The sequence below is a fragment of the Python bivittatus genome, unplaced genomic scaffold, assembly GCF_059951505.1.
Source record: "Python bivittatus isolate LINGU-HERP-01145 unplaced genomic scaffold, Pbiv_v1 ctg000410_np1212, whole genome shotgun sequence".
Lineage (NCBI taxonomy): Eukaryota > Metazoa > Chordata > Lepidosauria > Squamata > Pythonidae > Python > Python bivittatus.
Window position 1 is genome coordinate 6,413,447 of NW_028277067.1, and position 26,028 is coordinate 6,439,474.

Sequence of the window (26,028 nt, forward strand, 5' to 3'; positions counted from 1 at the left end):
TGCTGTGTGGATGTCCTACACTTTTATTCTGGAGATTAGAAGACTACAATGGAATTGTGGTATTACGAAGTGGAATGTGTGTACATAATACACGTGGGCAGGTCTAGAAGGTTCATTTCTTCCTGCTTTCTGAATGTAGTTGAAGTTTATTTTGCTTTTAAAAAAAGTGTTAAGCCTATTTGGTTAGGGTTACCAGATGTCTAGCAAAAAGAGGACATATCAACTCTGTCACCTTAATTAGCCGATTAGTATCTTCCTGCTGCTGCCTGAAATTGACAAGACTTTAATCAGTTACACCCCTAAGACTTTTGCTTCCTAAGGGCTCTAGCACATTCTTGCCATTGAAAAACCTGTATTTCTGATGCTGGGAAAAGTAATTTCATATATATGTAGGCCTAAGTACTTTTTTTTTTTTTTTGCAGTTATTCACTGTAATTTTTGTCGTGGATGCCAAGAAAGTTAAACAGTTAGTATGTCCTCCTTCCCCCCCTTTGTCCTCCTTTCCAGTTGTCTATGTCCTCTTTTGCCTGTTCAGATATCTGGTAACCATATATTTGGAGGCATTGTAGAAAATCATGAAAAAAAATCGGGGGCCACAGATTGCTGACCCCTAGTACGCTCAGAAGAAAGAGTTCTGAGACAGGTGGCTGAAGGCAAGATTTAGAATGAAATGAAGCAGGGATATATTAAGAGAAATCAGTGGAGAAAGAGAAGTGTATGGGGAAAGCTGAAGTCCTATGAAAATCAAGAGTGTAAGAAAATCAAAACTAGACTCTGAAATGGCTAAGTACAACAACATAAAATAAAAGAACACCTGTGATCTAGTAATCCTAAGAGGTCAGTGAGAGTTAACAGGGGGCAGATTTAAGATATATAAATAATCCTTGTTTAGTGACTGCCTCATTTAGTGACTGCAGTGATGAAAATGTAACTTTGCAACCAATCCTCGCATTTACGACCTTTGCAGGTCTGTAAAGCAAAGGAAAGCCAAAGTAAGATCGTAAGCACAGTTGTGGTTTCACTTAGCAACTGCTTCGCTTAATGACTGAGTTGCCAGTCCCAATTGTGGTCACTAAACAAAGACTACCTGTATTCAGTTCTTTAGGCTTATGTTTCTACTTATTTGGATTATCCTTTTTTTTTTTTTAATTACAGCTCCTTAACAGGCATGGAGTATATTAAAAAGGATATTGTTTAGTCCTCCTGGAAGAGAAATATCCTAGAATGCAAATGAACAATTATCTAAACAAACCCTCTCTTCTGTTAATAGTGTCTTTAGTTTGAAATGTACCATGCCTGGAAAAAAGGTTCTATTTATTTTTCCTGTGGCATCACATTTTTTGCAGTGGGACTGTCTGAACACAACTATTCCATCATCTATGGGCCTTTCATTATGGATTAAAACTATTTCCAGACATTTTTTACATGATTGTTACAACCATCATTTGATAACTGACACAGTAGATTATGTTACCCCAATAATTACTGTATAATTTGGTGCTCCATTACAAAAAGACAGTGCCTTGCTTTATTTATTTGTGTATTTATTATTTATTTATTTCCAATTTGATCTAAAGTTCTCAGCTCTACCACAATGTTTTCTATTTTTTCTACTTTTACATTTCTATCCCTTTTTTAGCTAGATGCTTAGAATGGTGAACATGGGAATTTCCCCTTATTTTATCCTAACAATAATCCTGAGAAGTAGGTGGACTTGAGGAATAATGATTGGATTCAGACATCATACTAACCCACAGTTTTGTTAAGATGGTTTCCTGAAGCTATAGTTCGGTGGGTTTGATTGTTATGCTAAGCTATAATGCATGATTTCCAAAGGATGTGGCTGGGTTCTTACATCACACTAAAGTACAAACAAGTAAACAATGATTTGGATTAATACGTTGTATGAAATTAGTTGATTAACGGCTCCTAGACACCAGTAAGCTGTGGAGTTGAATAAAAGCTCCCAGTCCCAGTCCAACATTTAAGCACTACAGCACACCAGTCCTGTGACCTATATCTACACAGACTCTAACAGAAGTAATATATTTTGCATTTCCAAAATCACTTTCTGATAGTTTCATGATTATGGATATCTGCTATAGATTCTAAGGGTCTGGCTTGTCACCATTTCTGCAAGGGTAAGATTAAAAAGGTTATCTCAGTGGATAAGGTTTTAATTCTATGTGTATGAGAAGGGTGCCCCTTCTACATTGCTTTTTGGTCAGTTGTTGTATTTTTAAGTACCCAAGTAGAATCTTTTCCATTGCTTACACTTATATGAACTCAGCATATAAGACACCCAGATATACTTTGCAATAAGATGTGATTTATAGTCTAACCTCAAACTAGTTTCAAGTAGAGTCATGGCGATGACTAAAATATTCATACTAATGTACCACATTTGCAGGGGGAATGAACGGCTCTTAATGTTCACTGGCTAGGGCAGTGGGGTAGGGGATGGATGTGCTATTGGTACAAAGGTTGGGCATGAACACAAAGAAGAATGTAGTCACAGAATACTTACTATTCTAGGTACATTTTGTTAGTTACTAATTTGCTGGACTGAAGAAGGAATAGTCTGTAGGCTGAAGTCCCAACTACTCATCCTACAGATGGTCTGCCAACAAATCCCTTGGTGTAGCTGCTATCCTTTTTTTTAAAGTTTAAATTAAATTGTTTAAAATAGGAAAAACTGAACAAGGCAATATATTTTATACAAGGAAAACTAACCAAATAACAAATGGCAATACTCAAGGATACTATGGAGGTGTTTCTGAAGTGATATCTAATTTGGAAAGGGAAGAATACAGGCAGTATCAGGAAGCCATGTCTCTTCAAGATCATTTTGAGGAGAAATTATACTATTCTTTGTTTGCAAGTTATATCTTCCAAAACTGTTGACTTCCAAACATTACTACTATATAGCAAACAGAAATAAAAACAATGATCTATTGTTACTTCGGCCACTGCCATTAACAAGACAGGTAGGCCCTTATATCAGACTATTCTATACAACTGTGAAAATTGTTGTGAGCTGCCCAGAGTTGTGGTTCTAAGATAGATGGACATACAAGTCCAATCAATCAATCAATCAATCAATCAATCAAGTAGACCCATGAAAAGATAATCATCCAGATATTGATAATATTGGTAATTAGCTAAGAAGTGATCAACCACTGGAAAGGCCCAGTTCCTATTCTGCGCATAGACATTTTTGTTTCTGGAAGTCTCAATAGTTAACTATTGTACATCAAGGAGCTGGAGCTGGCCCATTACTTCTAGACTGCTGCTGCCTTATGCAAATTGTTGCAGTCCTGCTGGCAACTAACATAGTTTTATTTTCTTTTTAAAGAATGACTTGGCCTTCTCTGACCTGGTGCTTTGCAGATGTGGTCAGACTGCAACTCCCAGAATAACCAGCTGGCCAATGCTGTGGAAGACTGGATTAGATAAATCCAGAGGGACAGGTCTACTAGTAGTTCCTATGAGAGCCATGTAGCTATTCAGAGGTAGTGTAACCCTGGTTACCCAATACTAGAGTCCAGTGACCATGGATGGAGTCATAGCTACCCTTGTAATAAACCATTCTGAGATATCTAGTTGCCATGCAAGACAAAACCAGGGGTGTCTGCAAGGAGGGGGTCAACAATGTCAAGATGGTGCCCCCAACCATGCAATTGTAAAAAAGGGGCAGGGCTTTGATGGCATGGTTGGGGCCACCATCTTGACATTTCTGACCCTCTCCCTGCAGACACCTCTGGACAAAACCCTAACTCAGATGCCAACTTTTGGCATTTCAAACTTAAACGTTCAATATGGCTGAGGAGATGACCAACTCATATCACTTTCTTCTCTATGGCAGGTGCCCTCAGCAGGCAGGTTAATGTGTAGTTGAGAGTAAACATTTTTGCTTAGCGTTACCCTCAATACCAGGAACAGGTTTCTGACATTGTTATTTTTGGCGATGGCACTTATTGAGCGAGAAAGGCAAATCAGTGCCCTTGGCAGAGAGGGAAAAGGTCATAACAGGAAAGAGAAGTGGGCAGGGGTGGGTTGAGCTGTGATTTAAATCAACAGTTGGCAAAAGGGATGTTTTTTCCCTAGGAACCCAAACAGAGAAAAAGTGTTTGGGGTACAGTCCCCACTGCCCCAATATCCATGGTTGGGCAGAGGATGGTTCTAATAGTGTAGCGGGGGCAGCAAAGAAGGAAGACTGGATAGGAAAAAACTTCCTGAACAATAATTGCCAAGTAACAGAGAAGCTGCGGGGCTTCTTTCTCCCCTCAGTGTGTGGCCAGCAGGTAACACAGAGACCATGTGCTCCCTTCATCTCACCTGGAGGTTGCTAGGTAACAAAAGGCAGAGTGTTTCCCTCTAGCGGCAGCATAACCTTTACAAAGCCCTACTATTTTTTTTTTCTATCCATTCAGTTGTGTCTGATTCTCAGAGACTGCCTGGACAAGTCCCTGCAGTTTTCTTGGCAAGGTTTTTCAGAAGTGGTTTGCCCTTGCCTCCTTCCTAGGGCTGAGAGAGAGTGACTGGCCCAAGATCACCCAGCTGGCTTCATGCCTAAGGTGGGACTAGAACTCCGGGTCTCCCGGTTTCTAGCCTGGTGCCTTAACCACTACACCAAACTGGCTCTCTATTATTTTAACTGACAGCAATTCCCTTGTTTATCTGTTTATTTTACTCCCTCCCCACCCCCCACCCCATTTGATTCCTCTACTGCCAGCTTGGTTTTGTGGCTTTTAACGAAAGCTTTCTCCTTTTCCCTCCCCCTTTTTAATCTGTTTCTCATTTAGCACTGGCCTTTTCCTCTCAGCCAGACACAGCCCCCGGTCTTTTGGCTCTGGTAAAAGAACTGTTGACTTGCCCTGGATTGATTTTCCCTCTTTGTCTCCACTTCGATAACACAAGTCTGAGGCTTTTCTCTTATTTTCAAGTGAAGGTTAGTCAATCTGCTGAGCCAAAATGTGATGTTATTTTTTTTTATTGCAATAAAATAATATCGACTGACTAAAGGAAAGTGGCTGATGAACCTAGGAATGTGACGTCTGTCAGGGAGCGTGACCTCCATTGGTCCTCATCCCAAACTTTCCCAAATGTAGCATATTCCACTTTTTCAAAAAATTATGTTATGTTTAATAACATCAACTTGCATATTAGTACAATAATATCACCAATATCTGTTCAGATATAAACAATAAATTCTTAACAGGGTGTGCACACACAATGATGCTAAATCATTTTGTTTTAAATTTGAGAGCTCAGAATAAGAACAAGTACTGGATAGAGTACATTCCCTTCCCTGCCTAACTGCAGAGCATTTTCCACACAGGATCATGTGAAAAATGGATAAATCACTACTGCAGAGTTACAGAGTGCGCTAAGGACATAACCAGATGGCTATTACACTAATTCTTGAGCTGGCAGAAAAGACTGCCAGCACAAAATGTGCTGCTCTAACGATGAAGCCCTGTTTGGCCCTAGGAATGAAGCTAGGGAGCACTGCTATCTTTGTAGGTTTAATGCAGAGTGAAATAAGGAAAGGAATTGGTGGATTCATTTCGCTTCCTTTCCTCCCCCACCAAGCATCACATGCTGGAGGGGATAACATCAAACACCAAGTACTCTGCTTATCGTGTATGAGCGAGTGGGAAAGTGCAGGTTGGTGCTTTGAACAGCGTGTATAGCCAATTGTCAAGGTGCCCCATTACCAGACGTGGAGGTGCTTTCCACCTGTAGCCTCTCAGATGATTTCTACACTGGTATCAACCCAGCTGACAGGTCAAGGTGGAGAATTAAGCTTGGGAAGAGAATCCAGGCCCTTCTCCTGCTTCCTCCTGTGCCCCATTCCCTTGCCTGTCTCTTGTCAGGCGTGGAAGAAGGTGCAAAATGAAGTGAGAGGGAAGGATCACTAATGAGAGAAGGCTGCAAGGGAATGGCAGCAAGTGGGAGGACTTGTGGAGGAGGCAAAATGATGCTTCCCTCAGAGTGATATAACCAGTAAAAAGTGCAGTCACATGAAATCTCTTGTTGGTGGAAGCACCAAAGAACCCGTGATGGGATCACTGGGACAGAACCAGCAACACACAGCTGGCAAAACTTGTATGCATGTCCATATTTGAATCAATTTTCTGTGCAGCATAGTACTCCTTCTGTTTTTTCAGCACAGGTCTAGCATTCTTTCAAAACAATGCTAAATTCATGCATATAAGGAGCCCGTGTAGGATCTAACATGTAATTCTGAGAACACTAGTCAGGCATTATGTGAGTAGATGATTCTGCAGAAGCCTGGTGTCCAGTGTCTCCTGGTTATGAAGAAATGAGACAGTGATCCACAACAGCTTAAAGTGGACAGCTCCTCCCTGCATGATGAACCATATTATCAATGAAGCTTGTTGGATCTTGTTCTTGACAAAAATTGGTGAAGTGCAGAGGGGGAATATTCTTTAAAAGCAGTACAGTTAAAGCTGTCTCCAGCTTTATGGTCTACAGAAGATGTTAGATTCTGGCATAACTTGTTGTGTGACTCCCCTGCCTCCCCAATATTTTCCTCCTATTGCAAAATGTAGGGATGAAGGTAAAAGAAGATGCTGAAAATGTTGCCCAGCAATTTCAGGACAATGATGACAATTGAACTGAAGATTTCCAGGTTAAGACAAATAAAAGGAAATACATTTTCCAAAGGATGTAAAACTGAGAAGAATTCCATGGAATGCTGGTACAGATGCTATTCTAAAAATGCTTTTTTGAAAGTATTAGATAACACAAAGAACCATTCCCTAGAACAGTCCTTAGCATGACTCAGTCCTTGCTGTATTAACATAATATCTTGCTGGCATAATATTATGCTGTGCTGTCCTGACTTGATGTTCTGGTTGCCTCATCAATTGTCCATATTAGTGGTGGCAGATATTTTGAGGGTGCTGATTGACTGATGCACATATTCCATGGCAATGACAAACTACCAATGACAGTCAATACTGGAATGGTTACAGAATACTTATTCCCTAAAATCAAGGAGGGTGCAGTGTGATGAAGATGTTTTGGTGGCCTAAGGAAAAACCAGTGAGATAAGACTATCTGTACAATGAGGTATAGCAAGATAAAGATAGTTCATGTGAACAGGGGTAAAATTAGAATTGTCAGGTTGTTCAGTTCCTGCTGAAAATCACAAGCAAGGAAAGATTCTAAACTAGAGTTGCACTGAAATCCCTTTTATTCTGAAGCTCTGCTGAGCTGATATTTTCTCCAAACCCCAATCTCTGTTTGGTGGCTATACATTAATGTGCAAGACATTACTGCCCACATTTGCAGCTTTGCAACATATCACAACACAGTGCTCTATTAGTGACAGAAGTCACATGAGGTTTATCAGTTGTGTTTATCGGATAAGCACAAGCCATCTTCTTCCAGAATTCCACAAACAGTGGAAGATCATACTACTGTTTCAGAATGGTTTTAAACAAGAGATTTAACTATGAGAGAACTGCAGAGTTGCTCACATTATGTTGTGCAGGTAATTAAGAGTCCAGATAGTCAAGTCCAATGACTTCATAGTTTCTCCTCCATTAATGTTGCTATGCAAGATCCCTCCCTCCCTCCATGCAAAGCTACGCAGAATTTTAGGTTTAAAAATAAAGACTGTATGATTGTTCACAGCTGTTCAGTTGTGTAAGTATACAGTGAAAAGTAGTGGTGGTGGGGAGGGGAAACCATGTTGAAAACCCTTTCTGATGTTAAAACATTTTTAAAACTGTTCCCACCAGAAAGGATAATAATGTCTGTAGATTAGAGCAGGAATAATTGGATAGTGCCAGAAAACTGAAGTCATTTAAAAATGTTGGTTAAATGCAGTTTCTATTGGGTGGGGAGAGTATATGGAGAGAGAAATAGTATTAGGAGAAAGAATACACTGTGTGCTGTACAACTCAACCAGACAGTACAATACAATGAGAAAATGGTTGTGGTAGAATTGCCCCTTTTATTCATTCATTAAGTCATCCATAAACAGTTAAAATGTCCAAGGCAAATATAAATAAAATTAGAAATAATCAGTTACAAATCAAACTACAAAAGTAATTACAAGTAATTTTAATAATTATAATAGTAATAATAAAAAGTAAATAAAATCATACCAAAATCAGATATAAAAATGAAATAATATAATTTTAAATTAATTTAAAGTAAAATAAAATTGGTGACCACAGCTATCCCCCAAATGTTTTTCAGAAGATTTTTTTCATTAAGTAGCCTCGGGAATGCTAGAAGGATGGAACAAGCTTTGATTCTAGGGAGAGGCTATTCCACAAGGCCAAAGCAGTGAATGAAGAACAGCATCTCCTCCTCCATCTCTCCTCTTGCACCCAAGTGTGGTTATTACCAAAAGCATCTCCTGGGGGGACCATACTAGCAGACTGATTCTGCCCAAGCCACTGAAGCAGCAGTAGCTCAGAGAGATGATGGGTAATATCTAATCTGGGATGGTCCTTGTGCAATTCTTGCAGTATTCATGAGCAAGCATTTCAGATTTTCTGAAGGGCTTATGGTGAACCTTTTAGAACATCCAGGCAGCGGTTTCATGAAACCAAACATCTGGAGTCAAATGAATCTGCCATAAACTGTAGATAGGAGTGGTCATCCTTTCCCTGTTGGGAACAATAATTACAAAGAAGAGGAAATTTTAAGAAATGCATGTTTGTTGCATCTCAGTGCTGCTAGAGGTTGAGGTGTTGCTTCTGTCAAATATTTTTCTATTCTATATAAGTATCAAAAGCAGAGGAGAATGTAAGCAACATCCTGCTTGGGAATCTCACTGTGCTATATATTTGGAGGACCCAGTGTGCTTTTTGAACATGGCCCAACATGAACATTTATGCTAAGACAATATATTCAGATAGGCCTTTGTTGATAAAGAATTGTGTAAGTGTATGAATAATACAGAGTCATTATATACTACATTACCAACTTTTTGCTGGTACTTGAATACATGGCCAAAAAAACAAAAACAAAAACAAAAAAGCAAAAAAAATCAGAGAAGTATTTAGATTCAAAGCAACTTCCTGATATGAGAAATTTCATCAAATGAATTTCTGCTTGCTTCCCCCCAATTGTTAGTCAGAACAGGCGTGCTAGAGGAAAAATGAGAATTGTTAGTGGAAAAAAGATACCAAAATGAGAAAATAGTATGTTCAGTTACAGTAACTAGCTACTAACTGAAGTAAACAAAACTGGAATAGGTGTACATTTGATTTAACTTGCTAGAAAGTTGCTTTGCATAAGCTACATGTAAAAAGAGTAGAATATTCTGAGTGTTTGTTTCCTTATAAAGTTTTGCCTCTTGCAGCTTATATTTGGTGGAAGGTTTGTTTAATTCATGCCTCCATTCCAGTTGTGTAGATTGGCTTCAGGATCTCAAGATAAGAAACATTTTTAATTTTATTTTTTAATCCAAATGAGCCACTAAAGAATTGAAAGTATGGAATAGCTGACTATTGGTATCTGTAAAATACGGACAAATTGGGAATGGCTCTATTGTCCTGGTGGAGAATAGGAAATTAAGGCCAGCTTTTCTTTCCAAATCTGCATCTGTGATCAAATTTCCTTTCCCAGTGGCCAATTTTTCTCTCTCTTTTTCATGTTGCTTCTGCATTCCAATGATTTTATTAAACAAGGTTTTGTTTGCATCTGGCTTCATTCAAAATGTTTTTATTTGCTCCCACTTGAATTCAACACTTTGAAAGGGTGATTTAAATTTTTGTAGAACTGCCCAAGCCAACTTCTATGCCCCAAGATGTTTTTGTAATGGGCACCAGAAATGCAAACATTTTAAAATTAAATTTATGCTGTTTAATCAAGTTGCAAGGGAGCGTGTAGAAGTCCTGCAATTCCAGAAAGTATGTGTATGCTCTTTTTTAAAAAAAACGGTCTAGTTCTGTAATTTTGTTGGTCTAACTAGCATGTGGTTAATAGTGCAGAAGGGCAGCAAAAAGCTGCTAAGGCTAAGATACTTGCCAAAAAGTCAAATGCCAACAAAAATATTGGAGCACAGAAATGAAATTAAATTGGCCTGAAGCTATTTCAACTGCTTGGGTTTCCTCTAGTGTGTTTTAGGAATTGCTATATAGCTCTATAAGTTCCTGCATGTATACAGTACATGCAGAAGTGTGAGAGGGTAATATTTTGAAAGAATAGAATGGATTGTACAATTTCCAGATGCAAGTAAGGGAACATTTCAATTTTTTTCTATGAAGAATTAGCACAGGTAGTGGGCTCCATGAAACAAGGATTTATTTGTTGTTATTTTTAAGATGTCTAAACTTGCAAAATTATTTCCCATGAGGAAAACATTTCAGCACAGCTTCTGTACCATACCTGTTTAGAGGAATGGCCTCTTCTGCCAATGCTGGATTTTATTAAACAGGGTCTCCTAAAAACTGCTGAGAGCTTAGTGCCCAGTAAGATGCTTTAGGGGTAATGACTCCCTGGACCTCCTGCACTGATGGGGCTCAGAGCTGCTGTTTGTTCATCCTACAATAAATTGGAACAATATTATATTAAAGAGTTGTGGTGAAATCAGAGATATCTGTTGCTATTACCTTGAGAAGGATTGGCAGCAGATGTCCACCAGAGGGCACTTTGATAAAACCTCCTTAACCCTGGAACTATCTCTATGACCGCCTCCTTCTGTTCCATCTGTAGACCAGGCCAAGGGCTGTTGAGTAAATTCTCCAGCAAAACAGTAAGCAGGACTCTTGCCTTGTTGCAGCTTGGACTCCAGACACAGCTCTTCCTATCTCCCATCACAGCATTAAGATATTCCATGATTTTAGTACTTTTTTTAATCTGCATTTTTAATTCTATTAAAATTATGCTGTTTTATTTTATTGTTTTCTATTTGTGTATTTTTATCATATTAGCGACCTTGTTCATCTTGTGCAGAAAGACAGGATGTAAATAAAACAAATAAGCAAGACTGTAGAATTCCTCCCACCTATTTCCTTCCTGATCTGTTCATCTATCCATCTTCCTCACCTGCTGTGCAACACATTGCGAATTCTGCTCACACCAGCATGTTGGGGAGGAGAGTGTGGGTGGAGAACAGGGAGCAACAGTAGCTATTTGGTCTCCCATATCAGCATATGCTTTGAAAGGTTTCTCTAGTTTCCAAGAAATTTTAATTCCCTGGATATCTTGACTGAAACTCTGATAGTTAAATTGAAATGGGTTTAAATGGCTACTTTATATGCATAGATGTACATTGTGAAACCTAGTGAGCCTCCAATATGTTTGACTTCACCTTTTAAAATGTATTTTATGAGTAGTAAAGCAAGCCAAACAAATTTTAGAACATGCCATTTAGAAACTTAAAATAGTCTTTCTGTTCTGATTAGTAATGGTCAGGTGGCCAAAACTGTATCTCCATCCACTAGAAGGAAGGATTAGATGTGGTCCAGCAGAATATTGACCTTACTTAAGTATCAAATATAAATATGGGGAGTGGGGGTCAAAATAAGCAGGAGCAAAGCTAATATCATTTCAGATTGCAGGTAAGTGTAATGAAATGTGATCCTAATGAGAAATTTGGAGAAGGAGGATGTTGTACCTTATATGATACAAATCCAGAAAGAACAAAAGTAGGAGATGGATGGAAGATGAAGACTTCTACTAGGGCAACCAGACTAACAAAATAACAAAAATAAGTTGTTGTTTAACTAAAAGTCTCAGGCCATGTCCCTAAAAAAACAAAGCAACTTTTCCCACCAAGTAAAACACAACCATGAACTATCATATAAGAGTCAGATTTTTAGCTTGACCTACATTGGATTATGCTAACCACTGGTTGTAAGAAACTTTAAAAAAAGAATTAGAGCATCCAAATACATTAAGCATATTGAAGGACGCTTCTGTCACATTCTGCTGCGTGTGTAGACCAGATTTCAGAGAACAGGGTTGGGGAATACTGTGGTCTGGTAAAGTTGCAGCCTGTCTGGGCAAACACTATTACGCTCAATTGTCGCAAATGTGAATGTCATGAAACCAGTTTAAAGCTGGCAAGCATCTAGTTTTCCTAGTACTGGAGCCAGTTTTCCAAACAAAGAAGCTGTGCGGGTAGTGAGGAAAGATGATGATTTCCAAATGATCACATGATGTAGTAACCAGAGATTTGCAGCCGTGAACAATATTGATTGATCCCTGAATCAGTGATTGGTATCTCTGGAGGGGAAAATGCCATCTGAAGGCAGAGATGCCGCATTAGAAATGTCAGTGTACCTCTGCCTTGTGCTTGAAGGAACATTTGTATTTTCACTATGGGGATTCTTGGCTTGACCTGGCTTCCAGTTCCTGGGATCACTCACAGTAGCATGCTGGCTTGAGTAGGTAAAGAAGCCAAAATGCAGAACTAGAAGTTTAGATGCCACTAGAGGTTTGCCACTATGCAAGTCCAGAAACATGAGGAATTCCTAGCAATCAAATCTCTTCTATTTTTGTAAGGAAGGGAAAGAATGGGCATTTACACAAAGACTTGAGGGTGGTGGAAAAATTACCATCTGGAAGCAAGCTTCGATTAGTTGACAGATCTATCCTCAGCTATTAGCCAGAAATAGCAAGCATTGGTTGGTTGGTGGTTTTTCGCATGCCCATTCATAAGGCATACAAAAGGCCTCTGTACATACAAACCTGATGTCCAAACAGATATGAAAATAAATTAGCCTTGAAAGTGTTTTAAACTGGATTCAGAGGTGCTGGAATGTTGATTGTCTGAAAGAACCCTTGGAGTGGATTTTTATCTGGAAAGGAGCACAAGTTTGATATAATTGAAGGCAACATTGAATGTAAACAAGCGGTCTTTCCCCAAGTAAGAATGCTTGAAAACGCATAGAAGAGCTATGTTATAATAAACAGGAATATGCAATCAAGGGTCAATTGCCTGAGGAACTGTCAATATTTATTTATTTATTTAATTTATATGATATGTGATTCAAGGTAGTATATGTAATTAAAAGCAAAAAATAATAACCAACCTATATATAGAAGTGGGTGCAACTGAATTTGTGCAAAGGTCCTCCAAGCCACAGCAGAAGCCATGAATATAGGAGGACCCCATAGTGCACACTTGGTCTAGCTGGGGTACAGCGACCTCATCCAGAACTAAATATGGAAAAGATGAAAAATCTCCAGATCCAGGCACCTCTAAAATCCAAGGCTACTCAGTCTTGCTAGTGTTGAGTCTGAGCCTGTTCTTCCCCATTCAGATCCCCACAGCCTCCAGAACTAAGACAGAACCTCAACAGCATTGCTTGGCTGGCCAAATGTTGAGATACAAAACTGGGTATGCCGGTGATTCCTGACCCCATGATGATGGATGACCTCATCCTGAAGCTTCATGTATATGTTAAATGGGGGGTGGGGGGAAGAATCAAGTTATGAGGCACCCAACAATGCAAGGACCAAGGACTAGATCTTTTTCTCTCATTAACCCTGCCTGGAATGGGCCCTGTAGGAAGGATAAGAACCACCACAACCATGTGTCTCCCACTCCTAACCCCCTGTTCAGAAAGAAACCACAATTGATGGTATCAAAAGCCATTGAAAGATCAAGGAGGATGGATGTACCTCCCCTATCCCAACCCCACCATAAGTGATTCATACATACATACATATGTTTATGATGGTCATTGACTCCACTTCAACAATCAGCAGTGGATGGAACAAAATAAAGCAGTTTGTGACTACTTCATTAATGCAATAAAGATATGCCTAAATTTGTATACAGTGTAACAAAATTCAGCCACGTTCACAGAGATGGAGTCACACTGGTCTGATAATAACAACTGCACATAGAATAAATCGGAGTTGCCTGGGTTCTTTATTAAATGGGGAGTGATGAGATGGGCTGTTGCATTCTTATCAAAAATACAATATAGCAGGACATGAACTATGATTTCAGTTAGACCCTCCTCCCCAGGACCTTAGCTCATATGGAATTTTTGGGTATCTGCCTTCAAGAACCACTTTAGGGAGTGCATTAAAGCATGCTAAGGTTAGTACATTCTGGAGTTTAGGGACAGTTCTTTGGTCATCCACAAGTGTGCCGTCTCAGTTCTGTGCCCAGGCTTGAAACCTAACCAGAAGGAATGCAGATAATCTGTTTCATCAGGATCCTCTGAAGCTGCTGCCCAACCACTTTCTCAACAACCTTCGCCAGAAAGGGAAGGTTAGAGATGGGTTGGAAATAATCCAACACTACTGTGTTGAATGATGGCTTCTTGAAGAGGGGACAGATTGCTTCCTCCTTAAAGGCAGGAGGAACCACTCCCTTTCTCAAGGATGAATTACCATCATTTGGACTCAACCACATGTCACCTCTTGGGAGGCCCTAAGCAACCAGGAGGCACATGGATCTAATGAACATGTGGCTGTGCAACAGCTCAGAGGACCACTTTCTTGGGACCTACAGGCTCAAACTCTTCCCGGATGATCATACCAGACTATACTTCAGTCAATTCCAACAGGACCTGCACTACTCGAGTCCGACACAGAGCAAATCTGTGTGATTTTATCCAACGGATGCTCCAATAGTCCTCACAGTGGGTATATAAGTATATCAACAAGTTGGTTCTTAATACAATTTTTCCCCATTTGTCGACTTTTGTATGTTTTCTTAAAGATTTAAATTGTTTCTTCTTAAGTGGATTTGGCTTTGGATAATCAAGGCTTGTCAGCTGTGTTTTTGTTCTGAGAGCTCAGAAAATCAATATTTTCCATTGACGGGACTCCCCATCCCCACTTGACTGGGCTAAAACATTTCTCACAGTGTTTCATGTAGGCTTCTGCAGAGAGGGAGCCTGTTTGGTTTCAGAGTTGTTGGCAAGGGGCCTGGCGTTCTGGAAGAGAGTTTTGTTTCATTTCTGTCCACAAGAGCTGCTCCTCCTCACTGCAAAAGCACCATGGAGCTTTTTCTGTTCACGGAGATCGATAATTCAATACAGACTACAGCGGGCGTGGGAGCATGTATTTAAAGGCATGACATCTCGACCTTGCAGCTGCAGAGAAGTTCAGCAAGAAGAAAGTAGAACACACATGCATACACACTGGGGGAAAATCATGTTGTGCTATAGCAAAATATTAAGCTTTAAATGCCCTAAATTCACAGCATCCTACGTTTGCTTTCTCTTTTTTTAAAAGTTAAACTAACCAGATGTGCTCTCTTGACACTTGCCTTCTGGGTTGCCAACTGGAATCACATTTAACCCAGAAAGTAGTTGCCAAGACTCTCCACAGTTGTTCACTTTGATACTCTTTGCCACAAATCCCCCCCCCCACTTTTTTGTGTTGTTTAAGAACAGAATGAGCTCATGAGTGCTAAGTATAGTGAGGATCCTTTAACCCACCCAGCTTATACCTTAAGTTTGGAAATGGATTCTGGCAATGAAAAAGAACATTACAGTACTAGATAGCCCTGCTAATGAGGGTTTGGAGAGGATGAGTTGAGGTCAAAATGCATGGTTAGATCACGGCAAGGATACAATCAGGTAGCCCATAAATACCACATGTCCATCCTCTGCTCAGTGTGCTCTGATTCTCCTGGATGAGAGAACCCAGGAGAATCCTTTAAAGCCCCATCAGCTGTTTCCCTGGCATTGGGCCTTCTGTTTACACAATGGGGAATTGCGAGGAGCAAACTGGGTGATAGCTTTTGTCATGGTTACAAGCTTTTCTGGAGAGCCAGTGAGGTCTTTGGCTTAAAGGCAGTTTGTAAGAGGCCAGTATAAAATCCACATTGTCCAACCTTTCCCCTCCCTGAAAGAAAAGAAAGTGAACAGCAACATCAGCAGAAAATGAGCACTCTTAAAGGTTTGGTCTTTGAACCTACACACTGAATCTAAAGAAACTGAACACATAAAGCGTATTGATCCAACTAACCCAGTATTAATGTCTGCATGCCAGCCTTTGCTATCTGGTCCTTGGCAGTGTTCACACATTACATTAAACCATAAACCCCATTTACAAAACCACAGAGGCTGGATTCAGACAACACGTTGACAACAAACCATCCATATTATATCTTGGCACACAGTTGAATCCAGCCAAATGAATGGCAGGGCCTCTCACAAGCTTCCAGCAGGAGTTTTTCTAGCCCTACTAGGAAATGACCGGAATTCCGCCAGGGAACTTTTCCTTGCAAAGCAAGTGTTCTGCCACTGAGCCATTGCTTCCCAACTTTATGCTGATGGATAGGGCCATTGATCTATCTGCACTGCCAGTTGTATCTTAGCGTTGGCTCTTACACAAAAGGGCATTTTCCAAACCTGTTTTAGCTAGGAGTATTGGGGGATGGGGGAGGGAGTTTGAACCTGGCACCTTTTCTGCAGATGGTCCTTCCCATAAATGAAAGGTAACAAACTTATGTTCTGCAATGCTGCTGAACTACAATTCCAAGCAGCCCCAGTTAACATGGCCAAGGATAAGGGATACTGAACTATAATTCAGCAACACATGGAGTACCAAAAGTCATCATCTGGCAAAAGTCATCATCTGCTTTCGGTAGCCACTTGCCAACCTTAATGATAGGGGATTTAAGAAATGAAGGCTCATAAATCTTAATCTTTAAACATATTGAGGTTGGCATCTTGCCAGTAGTGCTCATGATTAAAGCAAGATGTGTAAACATTATAGTGGTTTATAATCCGCAAAGCAGCCTTAAGCTTTGTAAGTCTCTCGGTCAGAATGACAACCTAGAAAAGTTATTATTCCACATTAAAGTTTGTGAAGTCTTAAATCTCTGTGTAACTTAATCCTATTTAAAATACCCCAGACTCCTTATCAAGTGGGTAGAATAGAGCAAACATAACTTTACTCCAGAGTTACTATGACAGCAAGAGAGAACACTTGCTTTATTACAAAATTGATGTCCTTAAATACTTATTTAGTCAAAAGAAATGACATTTTTCAGTAACTTCTGAGAGTCTGATAGGGCTGGATTATGAAAGGATTGTATGTACAGAAAAGAGTCCTTTGAAGGATACTCTTTGCCCATTTTTTGATATTTTAATTTTAATGTTAAGCATTACTGTTACATATTTTCAGCAAACACCTAAAATAATTCATCAGAAGTAAAATCATACACGATATATGATCAATAGGTAAATACCAGATCAGTACAAATAAAATGTTCTGTACTGTACAGATAAAAAGATAATAATTTTTGCATGATGTTTCTTTGAAAAAACAAGCATAATGCAAAAACTGTTATAAGCAAAACTGCATGAAAAGAATATACCATAAACTTAAAAGAAAAGATTGTCATTTGTATTGTAGGGTTGATAACTTTAGTTTGGCTTCTTATCAATAGTAACATGGAGCAACTTTTTCTAATTTATTCCTCTCCATATTTGACTATGACCCCTATAATTCCCAGATAAAGGCCTTCTGAGATGTCTTGTTCCATCAACATGGAAGAAAAGACTGGCCCTAACTGTGAGTGTCCACAGGAGGAGGCCAAGAGGAGCAAGTGACAAAACAGGCATCACAACATCACAAAGTAAACTCCTTTGTGTATTTATGTGCAATGTTGCGATGCAAGGGCAAAACTTGTGGTGTGATATCACATTGTGCATTTTGTCATTTTGACATCACCGTGGTTGGGAACAGACACCTATGTCCCTGACTGTAGGGATCAGCCTGCAACTCTCAAAACTACATGAGAGTTGAAAATTTCATTATTTGTACTAAAATGGTCTCAAAAAGGATATATCTCTAATTCTGGACAGTGATGGCATTTTACTTTCTCTGAGCACAATGAATTCCATCTCTACACACAGCTGAAATTTGGAGAAAGAAAATAAAAATGGTTAGCTATAAACTGATCAGTTTGTCCAAGAACTACCTACAGGCTCATGTGCATTAGAAAGACAGTCTAAAGTGTTAGATGCACTCTAGTTTTCTCTCATTACAGTGGGGCGTATTGGAAAAAATACAGGCAACTGGATTTTTTCATTATTTATGATAAGGATGCCTACTCTAGGAGACCAATATGGTGGAGCAGGTCTCCTGTTTCAAAAACCTGGGGGTAGCCCTTCATTCTGAGGGAAAGCCCACAGGGACTATGTTGCTGAAAATGCACAGCGGAGCTCATCTGCCATCCTTAAATTCCTTAAGACAGAAGGTGGCCACTATATCCCTGCAGCACTCAAATTATTTATTATTTATTTATTAAATTTGTATGCTGCCCATCTCCCCCAGCGGGCGACTCTGAGCAGCAAATGATTCGAAGCCAAGCCAATAGTACAACTTCTTTATGGTGCCCAGGTGGGCCTCTTCTCCAATTTTGCACCATTAGAACTTGACCAATCCAATTTCAGCTCTTCAAGTCCCAAAACGTGTCTCTAATGCTACCCTGCGACTAGAGGCTAGAGTGTGGGTGATCATACTCAACTATTGGCTCAGACTATCCTTTTTATCCCTTGGCCTCCCCCATTAACTCTGAGTGATGATTTTCAAGCCACATGGAAACAGGCAGTGGCAACTAAGATCTCATGCTTGGGCTTCTCTCCAGGTCTTCCACTCAGCATGGGATGTGATCAGGCCAAAGCACTTATTAAACAGCATGTAGCAGACACAGAGCGCCAGTTGGATCGAGCCAGGACCCCACCCTTTATTGCCAGTGAATCCAACAGGTACTCTGCCTTCCCATGGGAGCTTTACTCTGGCATGATGCCATGCCCACCCCTCAGCTGTCCTTGAAGGCCGATACAGGAAGATTCCTTACCCGGAGAGACAAGGCCCCTGTGACTCTGGACACACAGAAACAACAGAGTGTGTGCCTGTATTACAGAGGCATTCATACTAGCCTCATCTCGCCATTACTGCATCAACACCCAGGGTGCACAGGACAACTCTACACCTACCTGCTGCTTTCAGATACCAACCCTGCCACAACATATAATGTTGCCAGGTTCTGCACAGCAGCTCTTAAAATTCATCAGATGATGACCTGTGCCATGAACTAGTCTTTGATTCAATTATTTTTATTTTTCATAATATACAAATTAAAAGACGAAAGAAAAAAGATTACAGTAAAAGTATGAGAAATAGAAGAACTGCGAAAGGGAAAAAAAACATAAACTAGTCTTAATGACCATCTAGTTCCCCATACTAGAGTGCTCTGTAATGTGATAGATATAGTCTTCCACCATACTGATCTCTATGCTCCCCTACACCCATCTAATGCTCCTACCCCACCTTTTGGATTCTTTTAGACTCTTGTTTTTTATATATACTTTCTGTTTTAATATACTTTTATATCTTCTAGCTTTTCATAATTTTTATGTATCTTCCATGCTTTTTAATTGACTGTACCCCACCCTCCTTATGCTGGTCTATGACTGTAGTAAAGATTTCATTGAAGGATTGAGACCAATATGGAATAGATTTTATAAACAACCGAAGTGATTCTACACAGTCCATCAGAGAAATTGACTGGCATCCTACGTGATAGATTGGGACCTAGCTTGGATCTCCATATCTCCCATATACAACGTTTTTCAAACTTTTGTTGTCTCTTTAGATTGTCAGGGGAAATGGTTATCTTCTCACTTGAACACAGCAGTTGGGTAAATTATGGGATGTAATAATGATATAGGTTCACTTGTCAGATTTGAGGAAAGAGGAAGTGGGAAAATGCTATGCTTTTGGAATAGTGTGGGTAAGTATATCTCACTTATCCAAACAGCCCAGGAAGAAAACAGGTGTATTCCTGAAAAATTCAAATATATTTTTTAGAAAGTTCTCTTACTTAAGCATGGCCTGATTGTTAACGTGCTGCATCTTTCCTTGATTCCAAATATAGTATAAGTTTCTCTTCTGAATGGTTTTAGTTACAATTTGATCTGATAATTGAATTGGTTGTTCGACTGTATAATAATAACAGTAATAATAACAATTCCTCAAGCTGTGCTGATTTTGAATAGTTTTATTTCGAAGCCGTATATTCATTCTTTGTCCTTTTTCTCCTTCTTTTGGACTGTTAAAGCAAGATCATTTTCTAACAAACACTGTATTTTACACTTCCAAATGCAAGTGGAACTCTTCCTACTTGCTCCCTTCCACTAGGAAACTTTAAAAGTATTAAAATAAAAATATTGCACCGCTGCTTTTTTTAAAGGTATTAAAATAAAAATATCCCCCCTGCCCTTTTAAGTATCTATAGCAGGAATATTGCATCCATGTTGTGTTGTGTAAATCAGGCTATTAGTTATGGCAGAATTAGGGAAAGATTTTTGCTCTAAGGGCTACAATCCTTTATCCAACAGGTAGACTGTATACTTTCTTTCTGTTCACCAACAGAAGACATTGGGCTGATAAGTACTAGCAGGAGTTGAATCTAGCTGTTTCTAAGCCAGTAGGTACATTAAGACATATAGGATAAGAGGAAGCTGGGACAATTTCTATTTCTGCATGTATCCATGGGTTTAGAGCTAAAAACCAAATAGACAATTCGTGTGACATGAGGATTTACTATTTTTCATGGCCAGATTGATAACTATGAATCTAGAATTGCTTGCTGAGGGGTTTTTTTTTGTGCTATTTCATAATCAGTACTCAATCTGTACACAATGATGCCTTTTTTCCTGGAAGGGGGATCTATTTCATCAGCATATGAAAGCGATCCATGCGGACTTGCCATGGTGCAAAAGATACTCAAAGAGGTTGTACTGCATTCATTAAAGTCTGGGATAAATTTCCTTTTCCACCCTAAGTTAGTTGATGAGGAGGAAAAGCAATGACTTAGAAAGAAGAGCAAGCAAAAATGGACTTTCCACCCCTGGGATGTTCTTTCAACTTCTTAGTTGGCACGGAATGTACAGCCCTTGCATTTCCTGGTGGTCTCTCATCCAAATATTAATTAGGCCCCCAAACCCTTAACTTTTTGAGATCAGCCAAGGTCAGCTAGATACCAATATTCCTCTTCTAAATTATTTCTGCAGATTTGGCTTTTGTTTCTTGACATAAGGCTTGACAATAATGCTCTGTTATAGTACTCAAAAGACTGTATTCTAAGTACTTCATCTCCTGCTTAGAATATCATCTGGCTTTTCACTGGCAGGGAATAGCCTGAAATTGGCCAGAGTGCTGGAAATCCTCTTAGTTAAAATATGGCACTGCAGACAGAGAGATTCCTAGTGGGAACTGAGCACCACGCAAGGCCCTCTTCTTATTCGCTTTAAAAGAGGTAACAATGGTGGCCTACGTTCAGGTAGTATAGGAAGGAAGGAAGGGAGAGGAGAGTGGTTTTTCTTTTTCTTACTTCCTGCCTAATCTCAGCGAGAGGTTCTTCCCTTGGCAGGCCACCTGGGCTAAAGCTGGAGGTATAGATCAAACTGAAAGTCAGATGTGCAGTTGAGAAGGATCAGCAAAATAGACTTTTGCTGGAGGCTGATGCAGCTTAGTAACGTAAAAGGGGAAATAAGCCAGACAGTGCTGGCCTTGCCTTTACGAGCCTTTCTACTGGAACTTCAGAAAAGGCAATTCCTGTAAACTGCTGCTGTTCACCTGGGCTATTGTATATAGGCGGCAAAGATGCAAACAACCCCTGGCTTTCCTGTAGCTCTAGGCTTCCCTCTGTTGGTTAAAGCTCTGCAAACTGTTGAAAAAAGATGCGTCATCAAGCACATTTGTTCTGGAGGGGGCATATTTGCAAAGCATGCTTTGGAACATTATGCACAGCCTTACTGGCCATATTCATTCAGCCCATTAAGCCCAACTTGGTTAATTATGGTTTAGGGAATAATCTGTCCTGACTGGATTCACACAATGTTTTAAGCAGTAAAGTGAGTTTATAAATCACATTGGCTGGGTTTAAACAACATTGTGCCTTAGCATGTGGTATGACTCTGCCCCCACTATTAGTATATTGGATGTTTAATCCCAATTCTGTGTAACTAGAATTTCTTGGGCAAGAGAGGTGTGTAAAAATCTGATGCTTACTATAGTTTGTTCATGTTATGCTAAATGATGGTAGTGTGATGTGTGTTAGTGGCTAGTATGAATGCTGTCCCCACAGACAAAGGAACTTTTGATTTAGGAGGGTACCGAATCTGACAAGGAGTTGTCATATCTAAACCAGCTTCTTCCCTGGAGTTGGTTAAACAGAGGCTGGCATCTATCTATGCAGCAATAATGGTTTCCTGGATTCGGCAAGAGGTTGGACTAGATGATCTCCAACTCCCTTCCAGCTTTGACATTGAAAATGCTGAAAAACATAGTTTTTGGGTAAAGCAAATAAAGAGGGAAGTCTCACTGGTGGAGAACATCTTATCTCTTTGTTTTGCAAGCATGCAAGCGCATCTCCAGTGTTTGTCAGCTTATGAGAAGTTGAGCCAAAGTTGTACAAAAATTCTTGGAAACTTGGGTTCAGCCTTTTTGGAAAAGGAGAATTGAAAAGAGAAAATGGCCATAGTTTGAAAACTCAGAGGCAGCCAATTGGGCAAGACTTTGAAGAGAAAAATGGACTAGGAGAGAAAGCTGGAGACAAAGTCCCAATGGCTTGTGCGTTGGCCAAAACAAAGCAGAATTTAAGGAGGGGGGGGGGAGAAGAACTGTTTTGGTAGTCCAGTTTGCTGGAAACATATCTGTCCTAGAGTTTATTTGTGCCAAGCTTAATTATGTCCATATGGATCCAAGCTACTCCTCTGACAGCCAACAGTATCAAAACATAATAGCCTCTGAGCATGCATTCCTTTGCCTCATTATTCAAGCAGCACTTACTTTTGAGCAAACTTCAACACTGTTTGTCTCTGGAAACTGTAAATTGCTATAGAAACTCAGTGTAACAATACAGGACAGAAAGTACTTCTACTACTGTTGAATCCATCCATGGATATAACCATGAGCTTACTGGGCAAGGTTTCTAGATTGCAGGTTATGAACTCCAAAAAGGTTTCAACCGCAGCCATCTCTCTTTGGAGAAACCGAGAACTAATAGGGCTACCATAGCTGGGCTGCAAAACTCTGGGTGACCACCAGATGGAGACAAAGACAGAGTAAACACTGCTGTCATCTAGTGGGTCTTTTGATTTTGGCAGCTCTGATCTGGGAGGCCTCCCCTCCAAACTGGTTGAGGCTAGAACTGCCAGAACTCCCTTCTGCTCCTGTGAACAGGAACAAAGCACATGCAGGAAACTTTTATGCAGCCGGTTTTTCAGAAAAGCAGGTAACAATTGGGATGGGCATGTTCTTAAAACACTCTCCCAAGATCAATCCACCTTGTTTTGACCCTTGTCATGTCCTCTGACTTTGTTCCTCTTTAGAGCAGGCAGAGGTTGAACTCCCTCCCACCAACAACTTCAACCCCTGCAGCAGCCATGACCGTAAATGCTTGCAGAAACAACAAGCAAGAGCTCGGGAACGGATGAACAGCGGTGTCAAGATGAGGAGCCACGGGAACCTCGCTCTCCGGGAGGACACCCGGCTGGTGGTGAGGGGCTTTGGTGTTTCTTCAGAGGAATGGGAACAGAAACCACATCTCATTGAATTAGGCTCTTCCCATTTGTCGCTCAGGTTTGCTGTTCAGTTCCCAACATTCCAGATGCCTTCCAGATGTGTTGGACTTACAAGTCCCAGAATTACCCCGCCGGCACAGCCATGGAATTTCTGGAAATTTTAGCCTGATGCATTTGGAGGGTTGGAGAAGAATGTGATTAAGAACATTTAAAACAAGCGATATTTGTATTTCTGTTTCTATTTCTTGCTACTTTATAAAATCCACTCCCAACCTGCCCCAGTGTTGATTACTACTAGTCCAGTGAACCAGCTGAACTCATGGAGGGTTCCCAATTATATGTAATTTTTAAATACATGGTGGTTCTGAAGACAGGGGAAAAGGCTGCTAAATAGGGTGTGCATAAGAAGGCAAACGAGAAAGTGCAAAGAGAAAGTGGTTGCTTGAACTGGAATGAGTCTTAGTCTTCCACTATATATCTCAGTATCTTAAAGAGGAAGTGACTATATACAAAGGTCTAACACTCCTCTTAGTCTTAATAGCATACTTTATTGAATGGTATTTCAGGAGGCTTTTGAACAGGTGCAGTTTGAAAACTGAAATGTAGCTTCATGAAATCAACTAGACCCTAGCTTTCCAATTTTTTTCAGTATAACAAATTTCTCATCTGGGTGTCTTCAGATATCTAGGACTACAAATTCTAGAATTCCCATGACATTTAGAAGATACCAGATTTGAGAAGGCTGCACTAGAGCAGTACAATTTGGCTTTCATCAGGCCATATGACATGGGTACTCAATCAAGTAAAAAACATCCAGTGGCCACATTAGAAAAAAATTAGAAAAACTCTGGCTACCATTTTGATGAAATCCCAATGGTTGATTCTAGGAAGACAGCAAAAGTCCCTCAAACACAGAGCCTAAATGTCTGCATTCAGTTGAGAAGATCATAAGTTTTGTAGGTTCAGCTCCATGTGGGCTTTGGCCAAAATCAAAATCACTTGAATAAAACAATCACTTTCATCTTTTATTTGCAGCCTAACTTATCTTTAACCTGGTTAGAGACCAGGACTTTTTTACTGTTGAGACGCAACTTGTTCCATCACTTTTACTGTGCGGTATCATGGAGGAAATGGAGATGAGATTGTGTTATGTCCCATTCAGACCAGTGCTATGAAGTTGTGGTCATTCTTCCCCATGTGAGACCTTTTGTATACTTAGTCAGTATTATGGTTTAGAGTGAGCTTGCTGGTTCTTATGGGTGCAGCTAACAAGTCATCCACAGACCCTTTTAATAAAATTTTGCATGATGACCAAACTGGTAATTTTCTTTAGCTCAGAAGAAGACACAAAACAAGCCATTAACTAATTAGGAACAAATTATTTATTCCCTGGATTCCTCAATGAATCCAAAGTCCCCCTTCTGAATATTTCACTAAGCTTGACTAATCAAGCCATGGATGGCTCATTAGCCACCTCCATGCCAGGGAGAGGCCAGCTGGTGAGAGTGAAAAAGTTCACCCGTAAGCCCAGCTAAACATGATGTCCAAACTTACTCTGCGATAATTTCATTGCACACATTCACAGTTCTTGTTCCTGTGTTCTGACTGTACTTCCTCCTACTGTTTTGCCAATAGGTTCAAGGCTTGTGTCAGAGTGAGCTTCAGAGAGCCTTAGAGAGACTAGCAGCTTCCCAAACCCGAACCCATGAGGACCTCTACATCATCCCCATCCCTAACTGTGACCATAATGGAAACTTCCATCCCAAGCAGGTAACCCTGAAGCATGGGAAGTCATGGGTAGCCTTTTATTTTGTGTGGGTGACTTTTGTTAATCAAATTCCCTTGATTACAAGCACATTTTAATTTATTACAACTCAGAAATGCATAGTACCTGCTAAGAACTATTATTAGCTGTGCATTAAGACAACTCATGTGTGTTCAATTTGTCTTATAGAACTCCAATAATGGATCAACAAAATTGAGAAACCTGGATGCAAAAAGCATCCACTCTCTGTTCTCCCCCAACTTTAACCTATGAGGTGACAGAAGGTCCCTCTGGCTGCTAACTGTGATAATATAATAATCAGCTTACTGTCCTGATACCTCAAAAGGTGGGCAGGGCATCCCAATATCCAATAAATAACCTGTCCTGACTCTGAGAACTGGCATGGTATCATTCAGCCTTTCCCAGCCTAGCATCTTTCTGATATGATAGACGGCAATTTTAGTGAGAACATTCTGAAAATATGCTCTGGGCATCCTTACAAAATGACTGTTATGACAGGCATAGCTGATCAGAAAACACAGATTTATCAGGAGGCTGGTGAGGTGGCCACCCATCAGCCTGGTAGGTTCCCCACAGCATTATCTGCCATTCTATTTGCCTTTGCTTTGTGTGGGGCTGGTAGCACAGTTCCAAATAAAACACTAGACATAGTGCCAGTTTAAAAGTACCTCTGGACCTCTGTATTCCCATAGTATCAGTAATGTTGAAGAACCAAACTGATTTATTTCCAGC

General features: G+C 40.0%; 1 protein-coding gene across 1 annotated transcript in view; it reads left to right on the plus strand.

The window, feature by feature from the left end:
- The window catches only part of IGFBP4 (insulin like growth factor binding protein 4), a 38,875-nt gene that overhangs the window by 6,073 nt on the left and 6,774 nt on the right, over positions 1-26,028 (plus strand). Inside the window, exons 2-3 of the mRNA XM_007437001.4 lie at positions 23,319-23,485; positions 25,146-25,280. Coding sequence (XP_007437063.1) covers positions 23,319-23,485; positions 25,146-25,280 — 302 coding nt within the window. The remainder of the gene's footprint in view (positions 1-23,318; positions 23,486-25,145; positions 25,281-26,028) is intronic.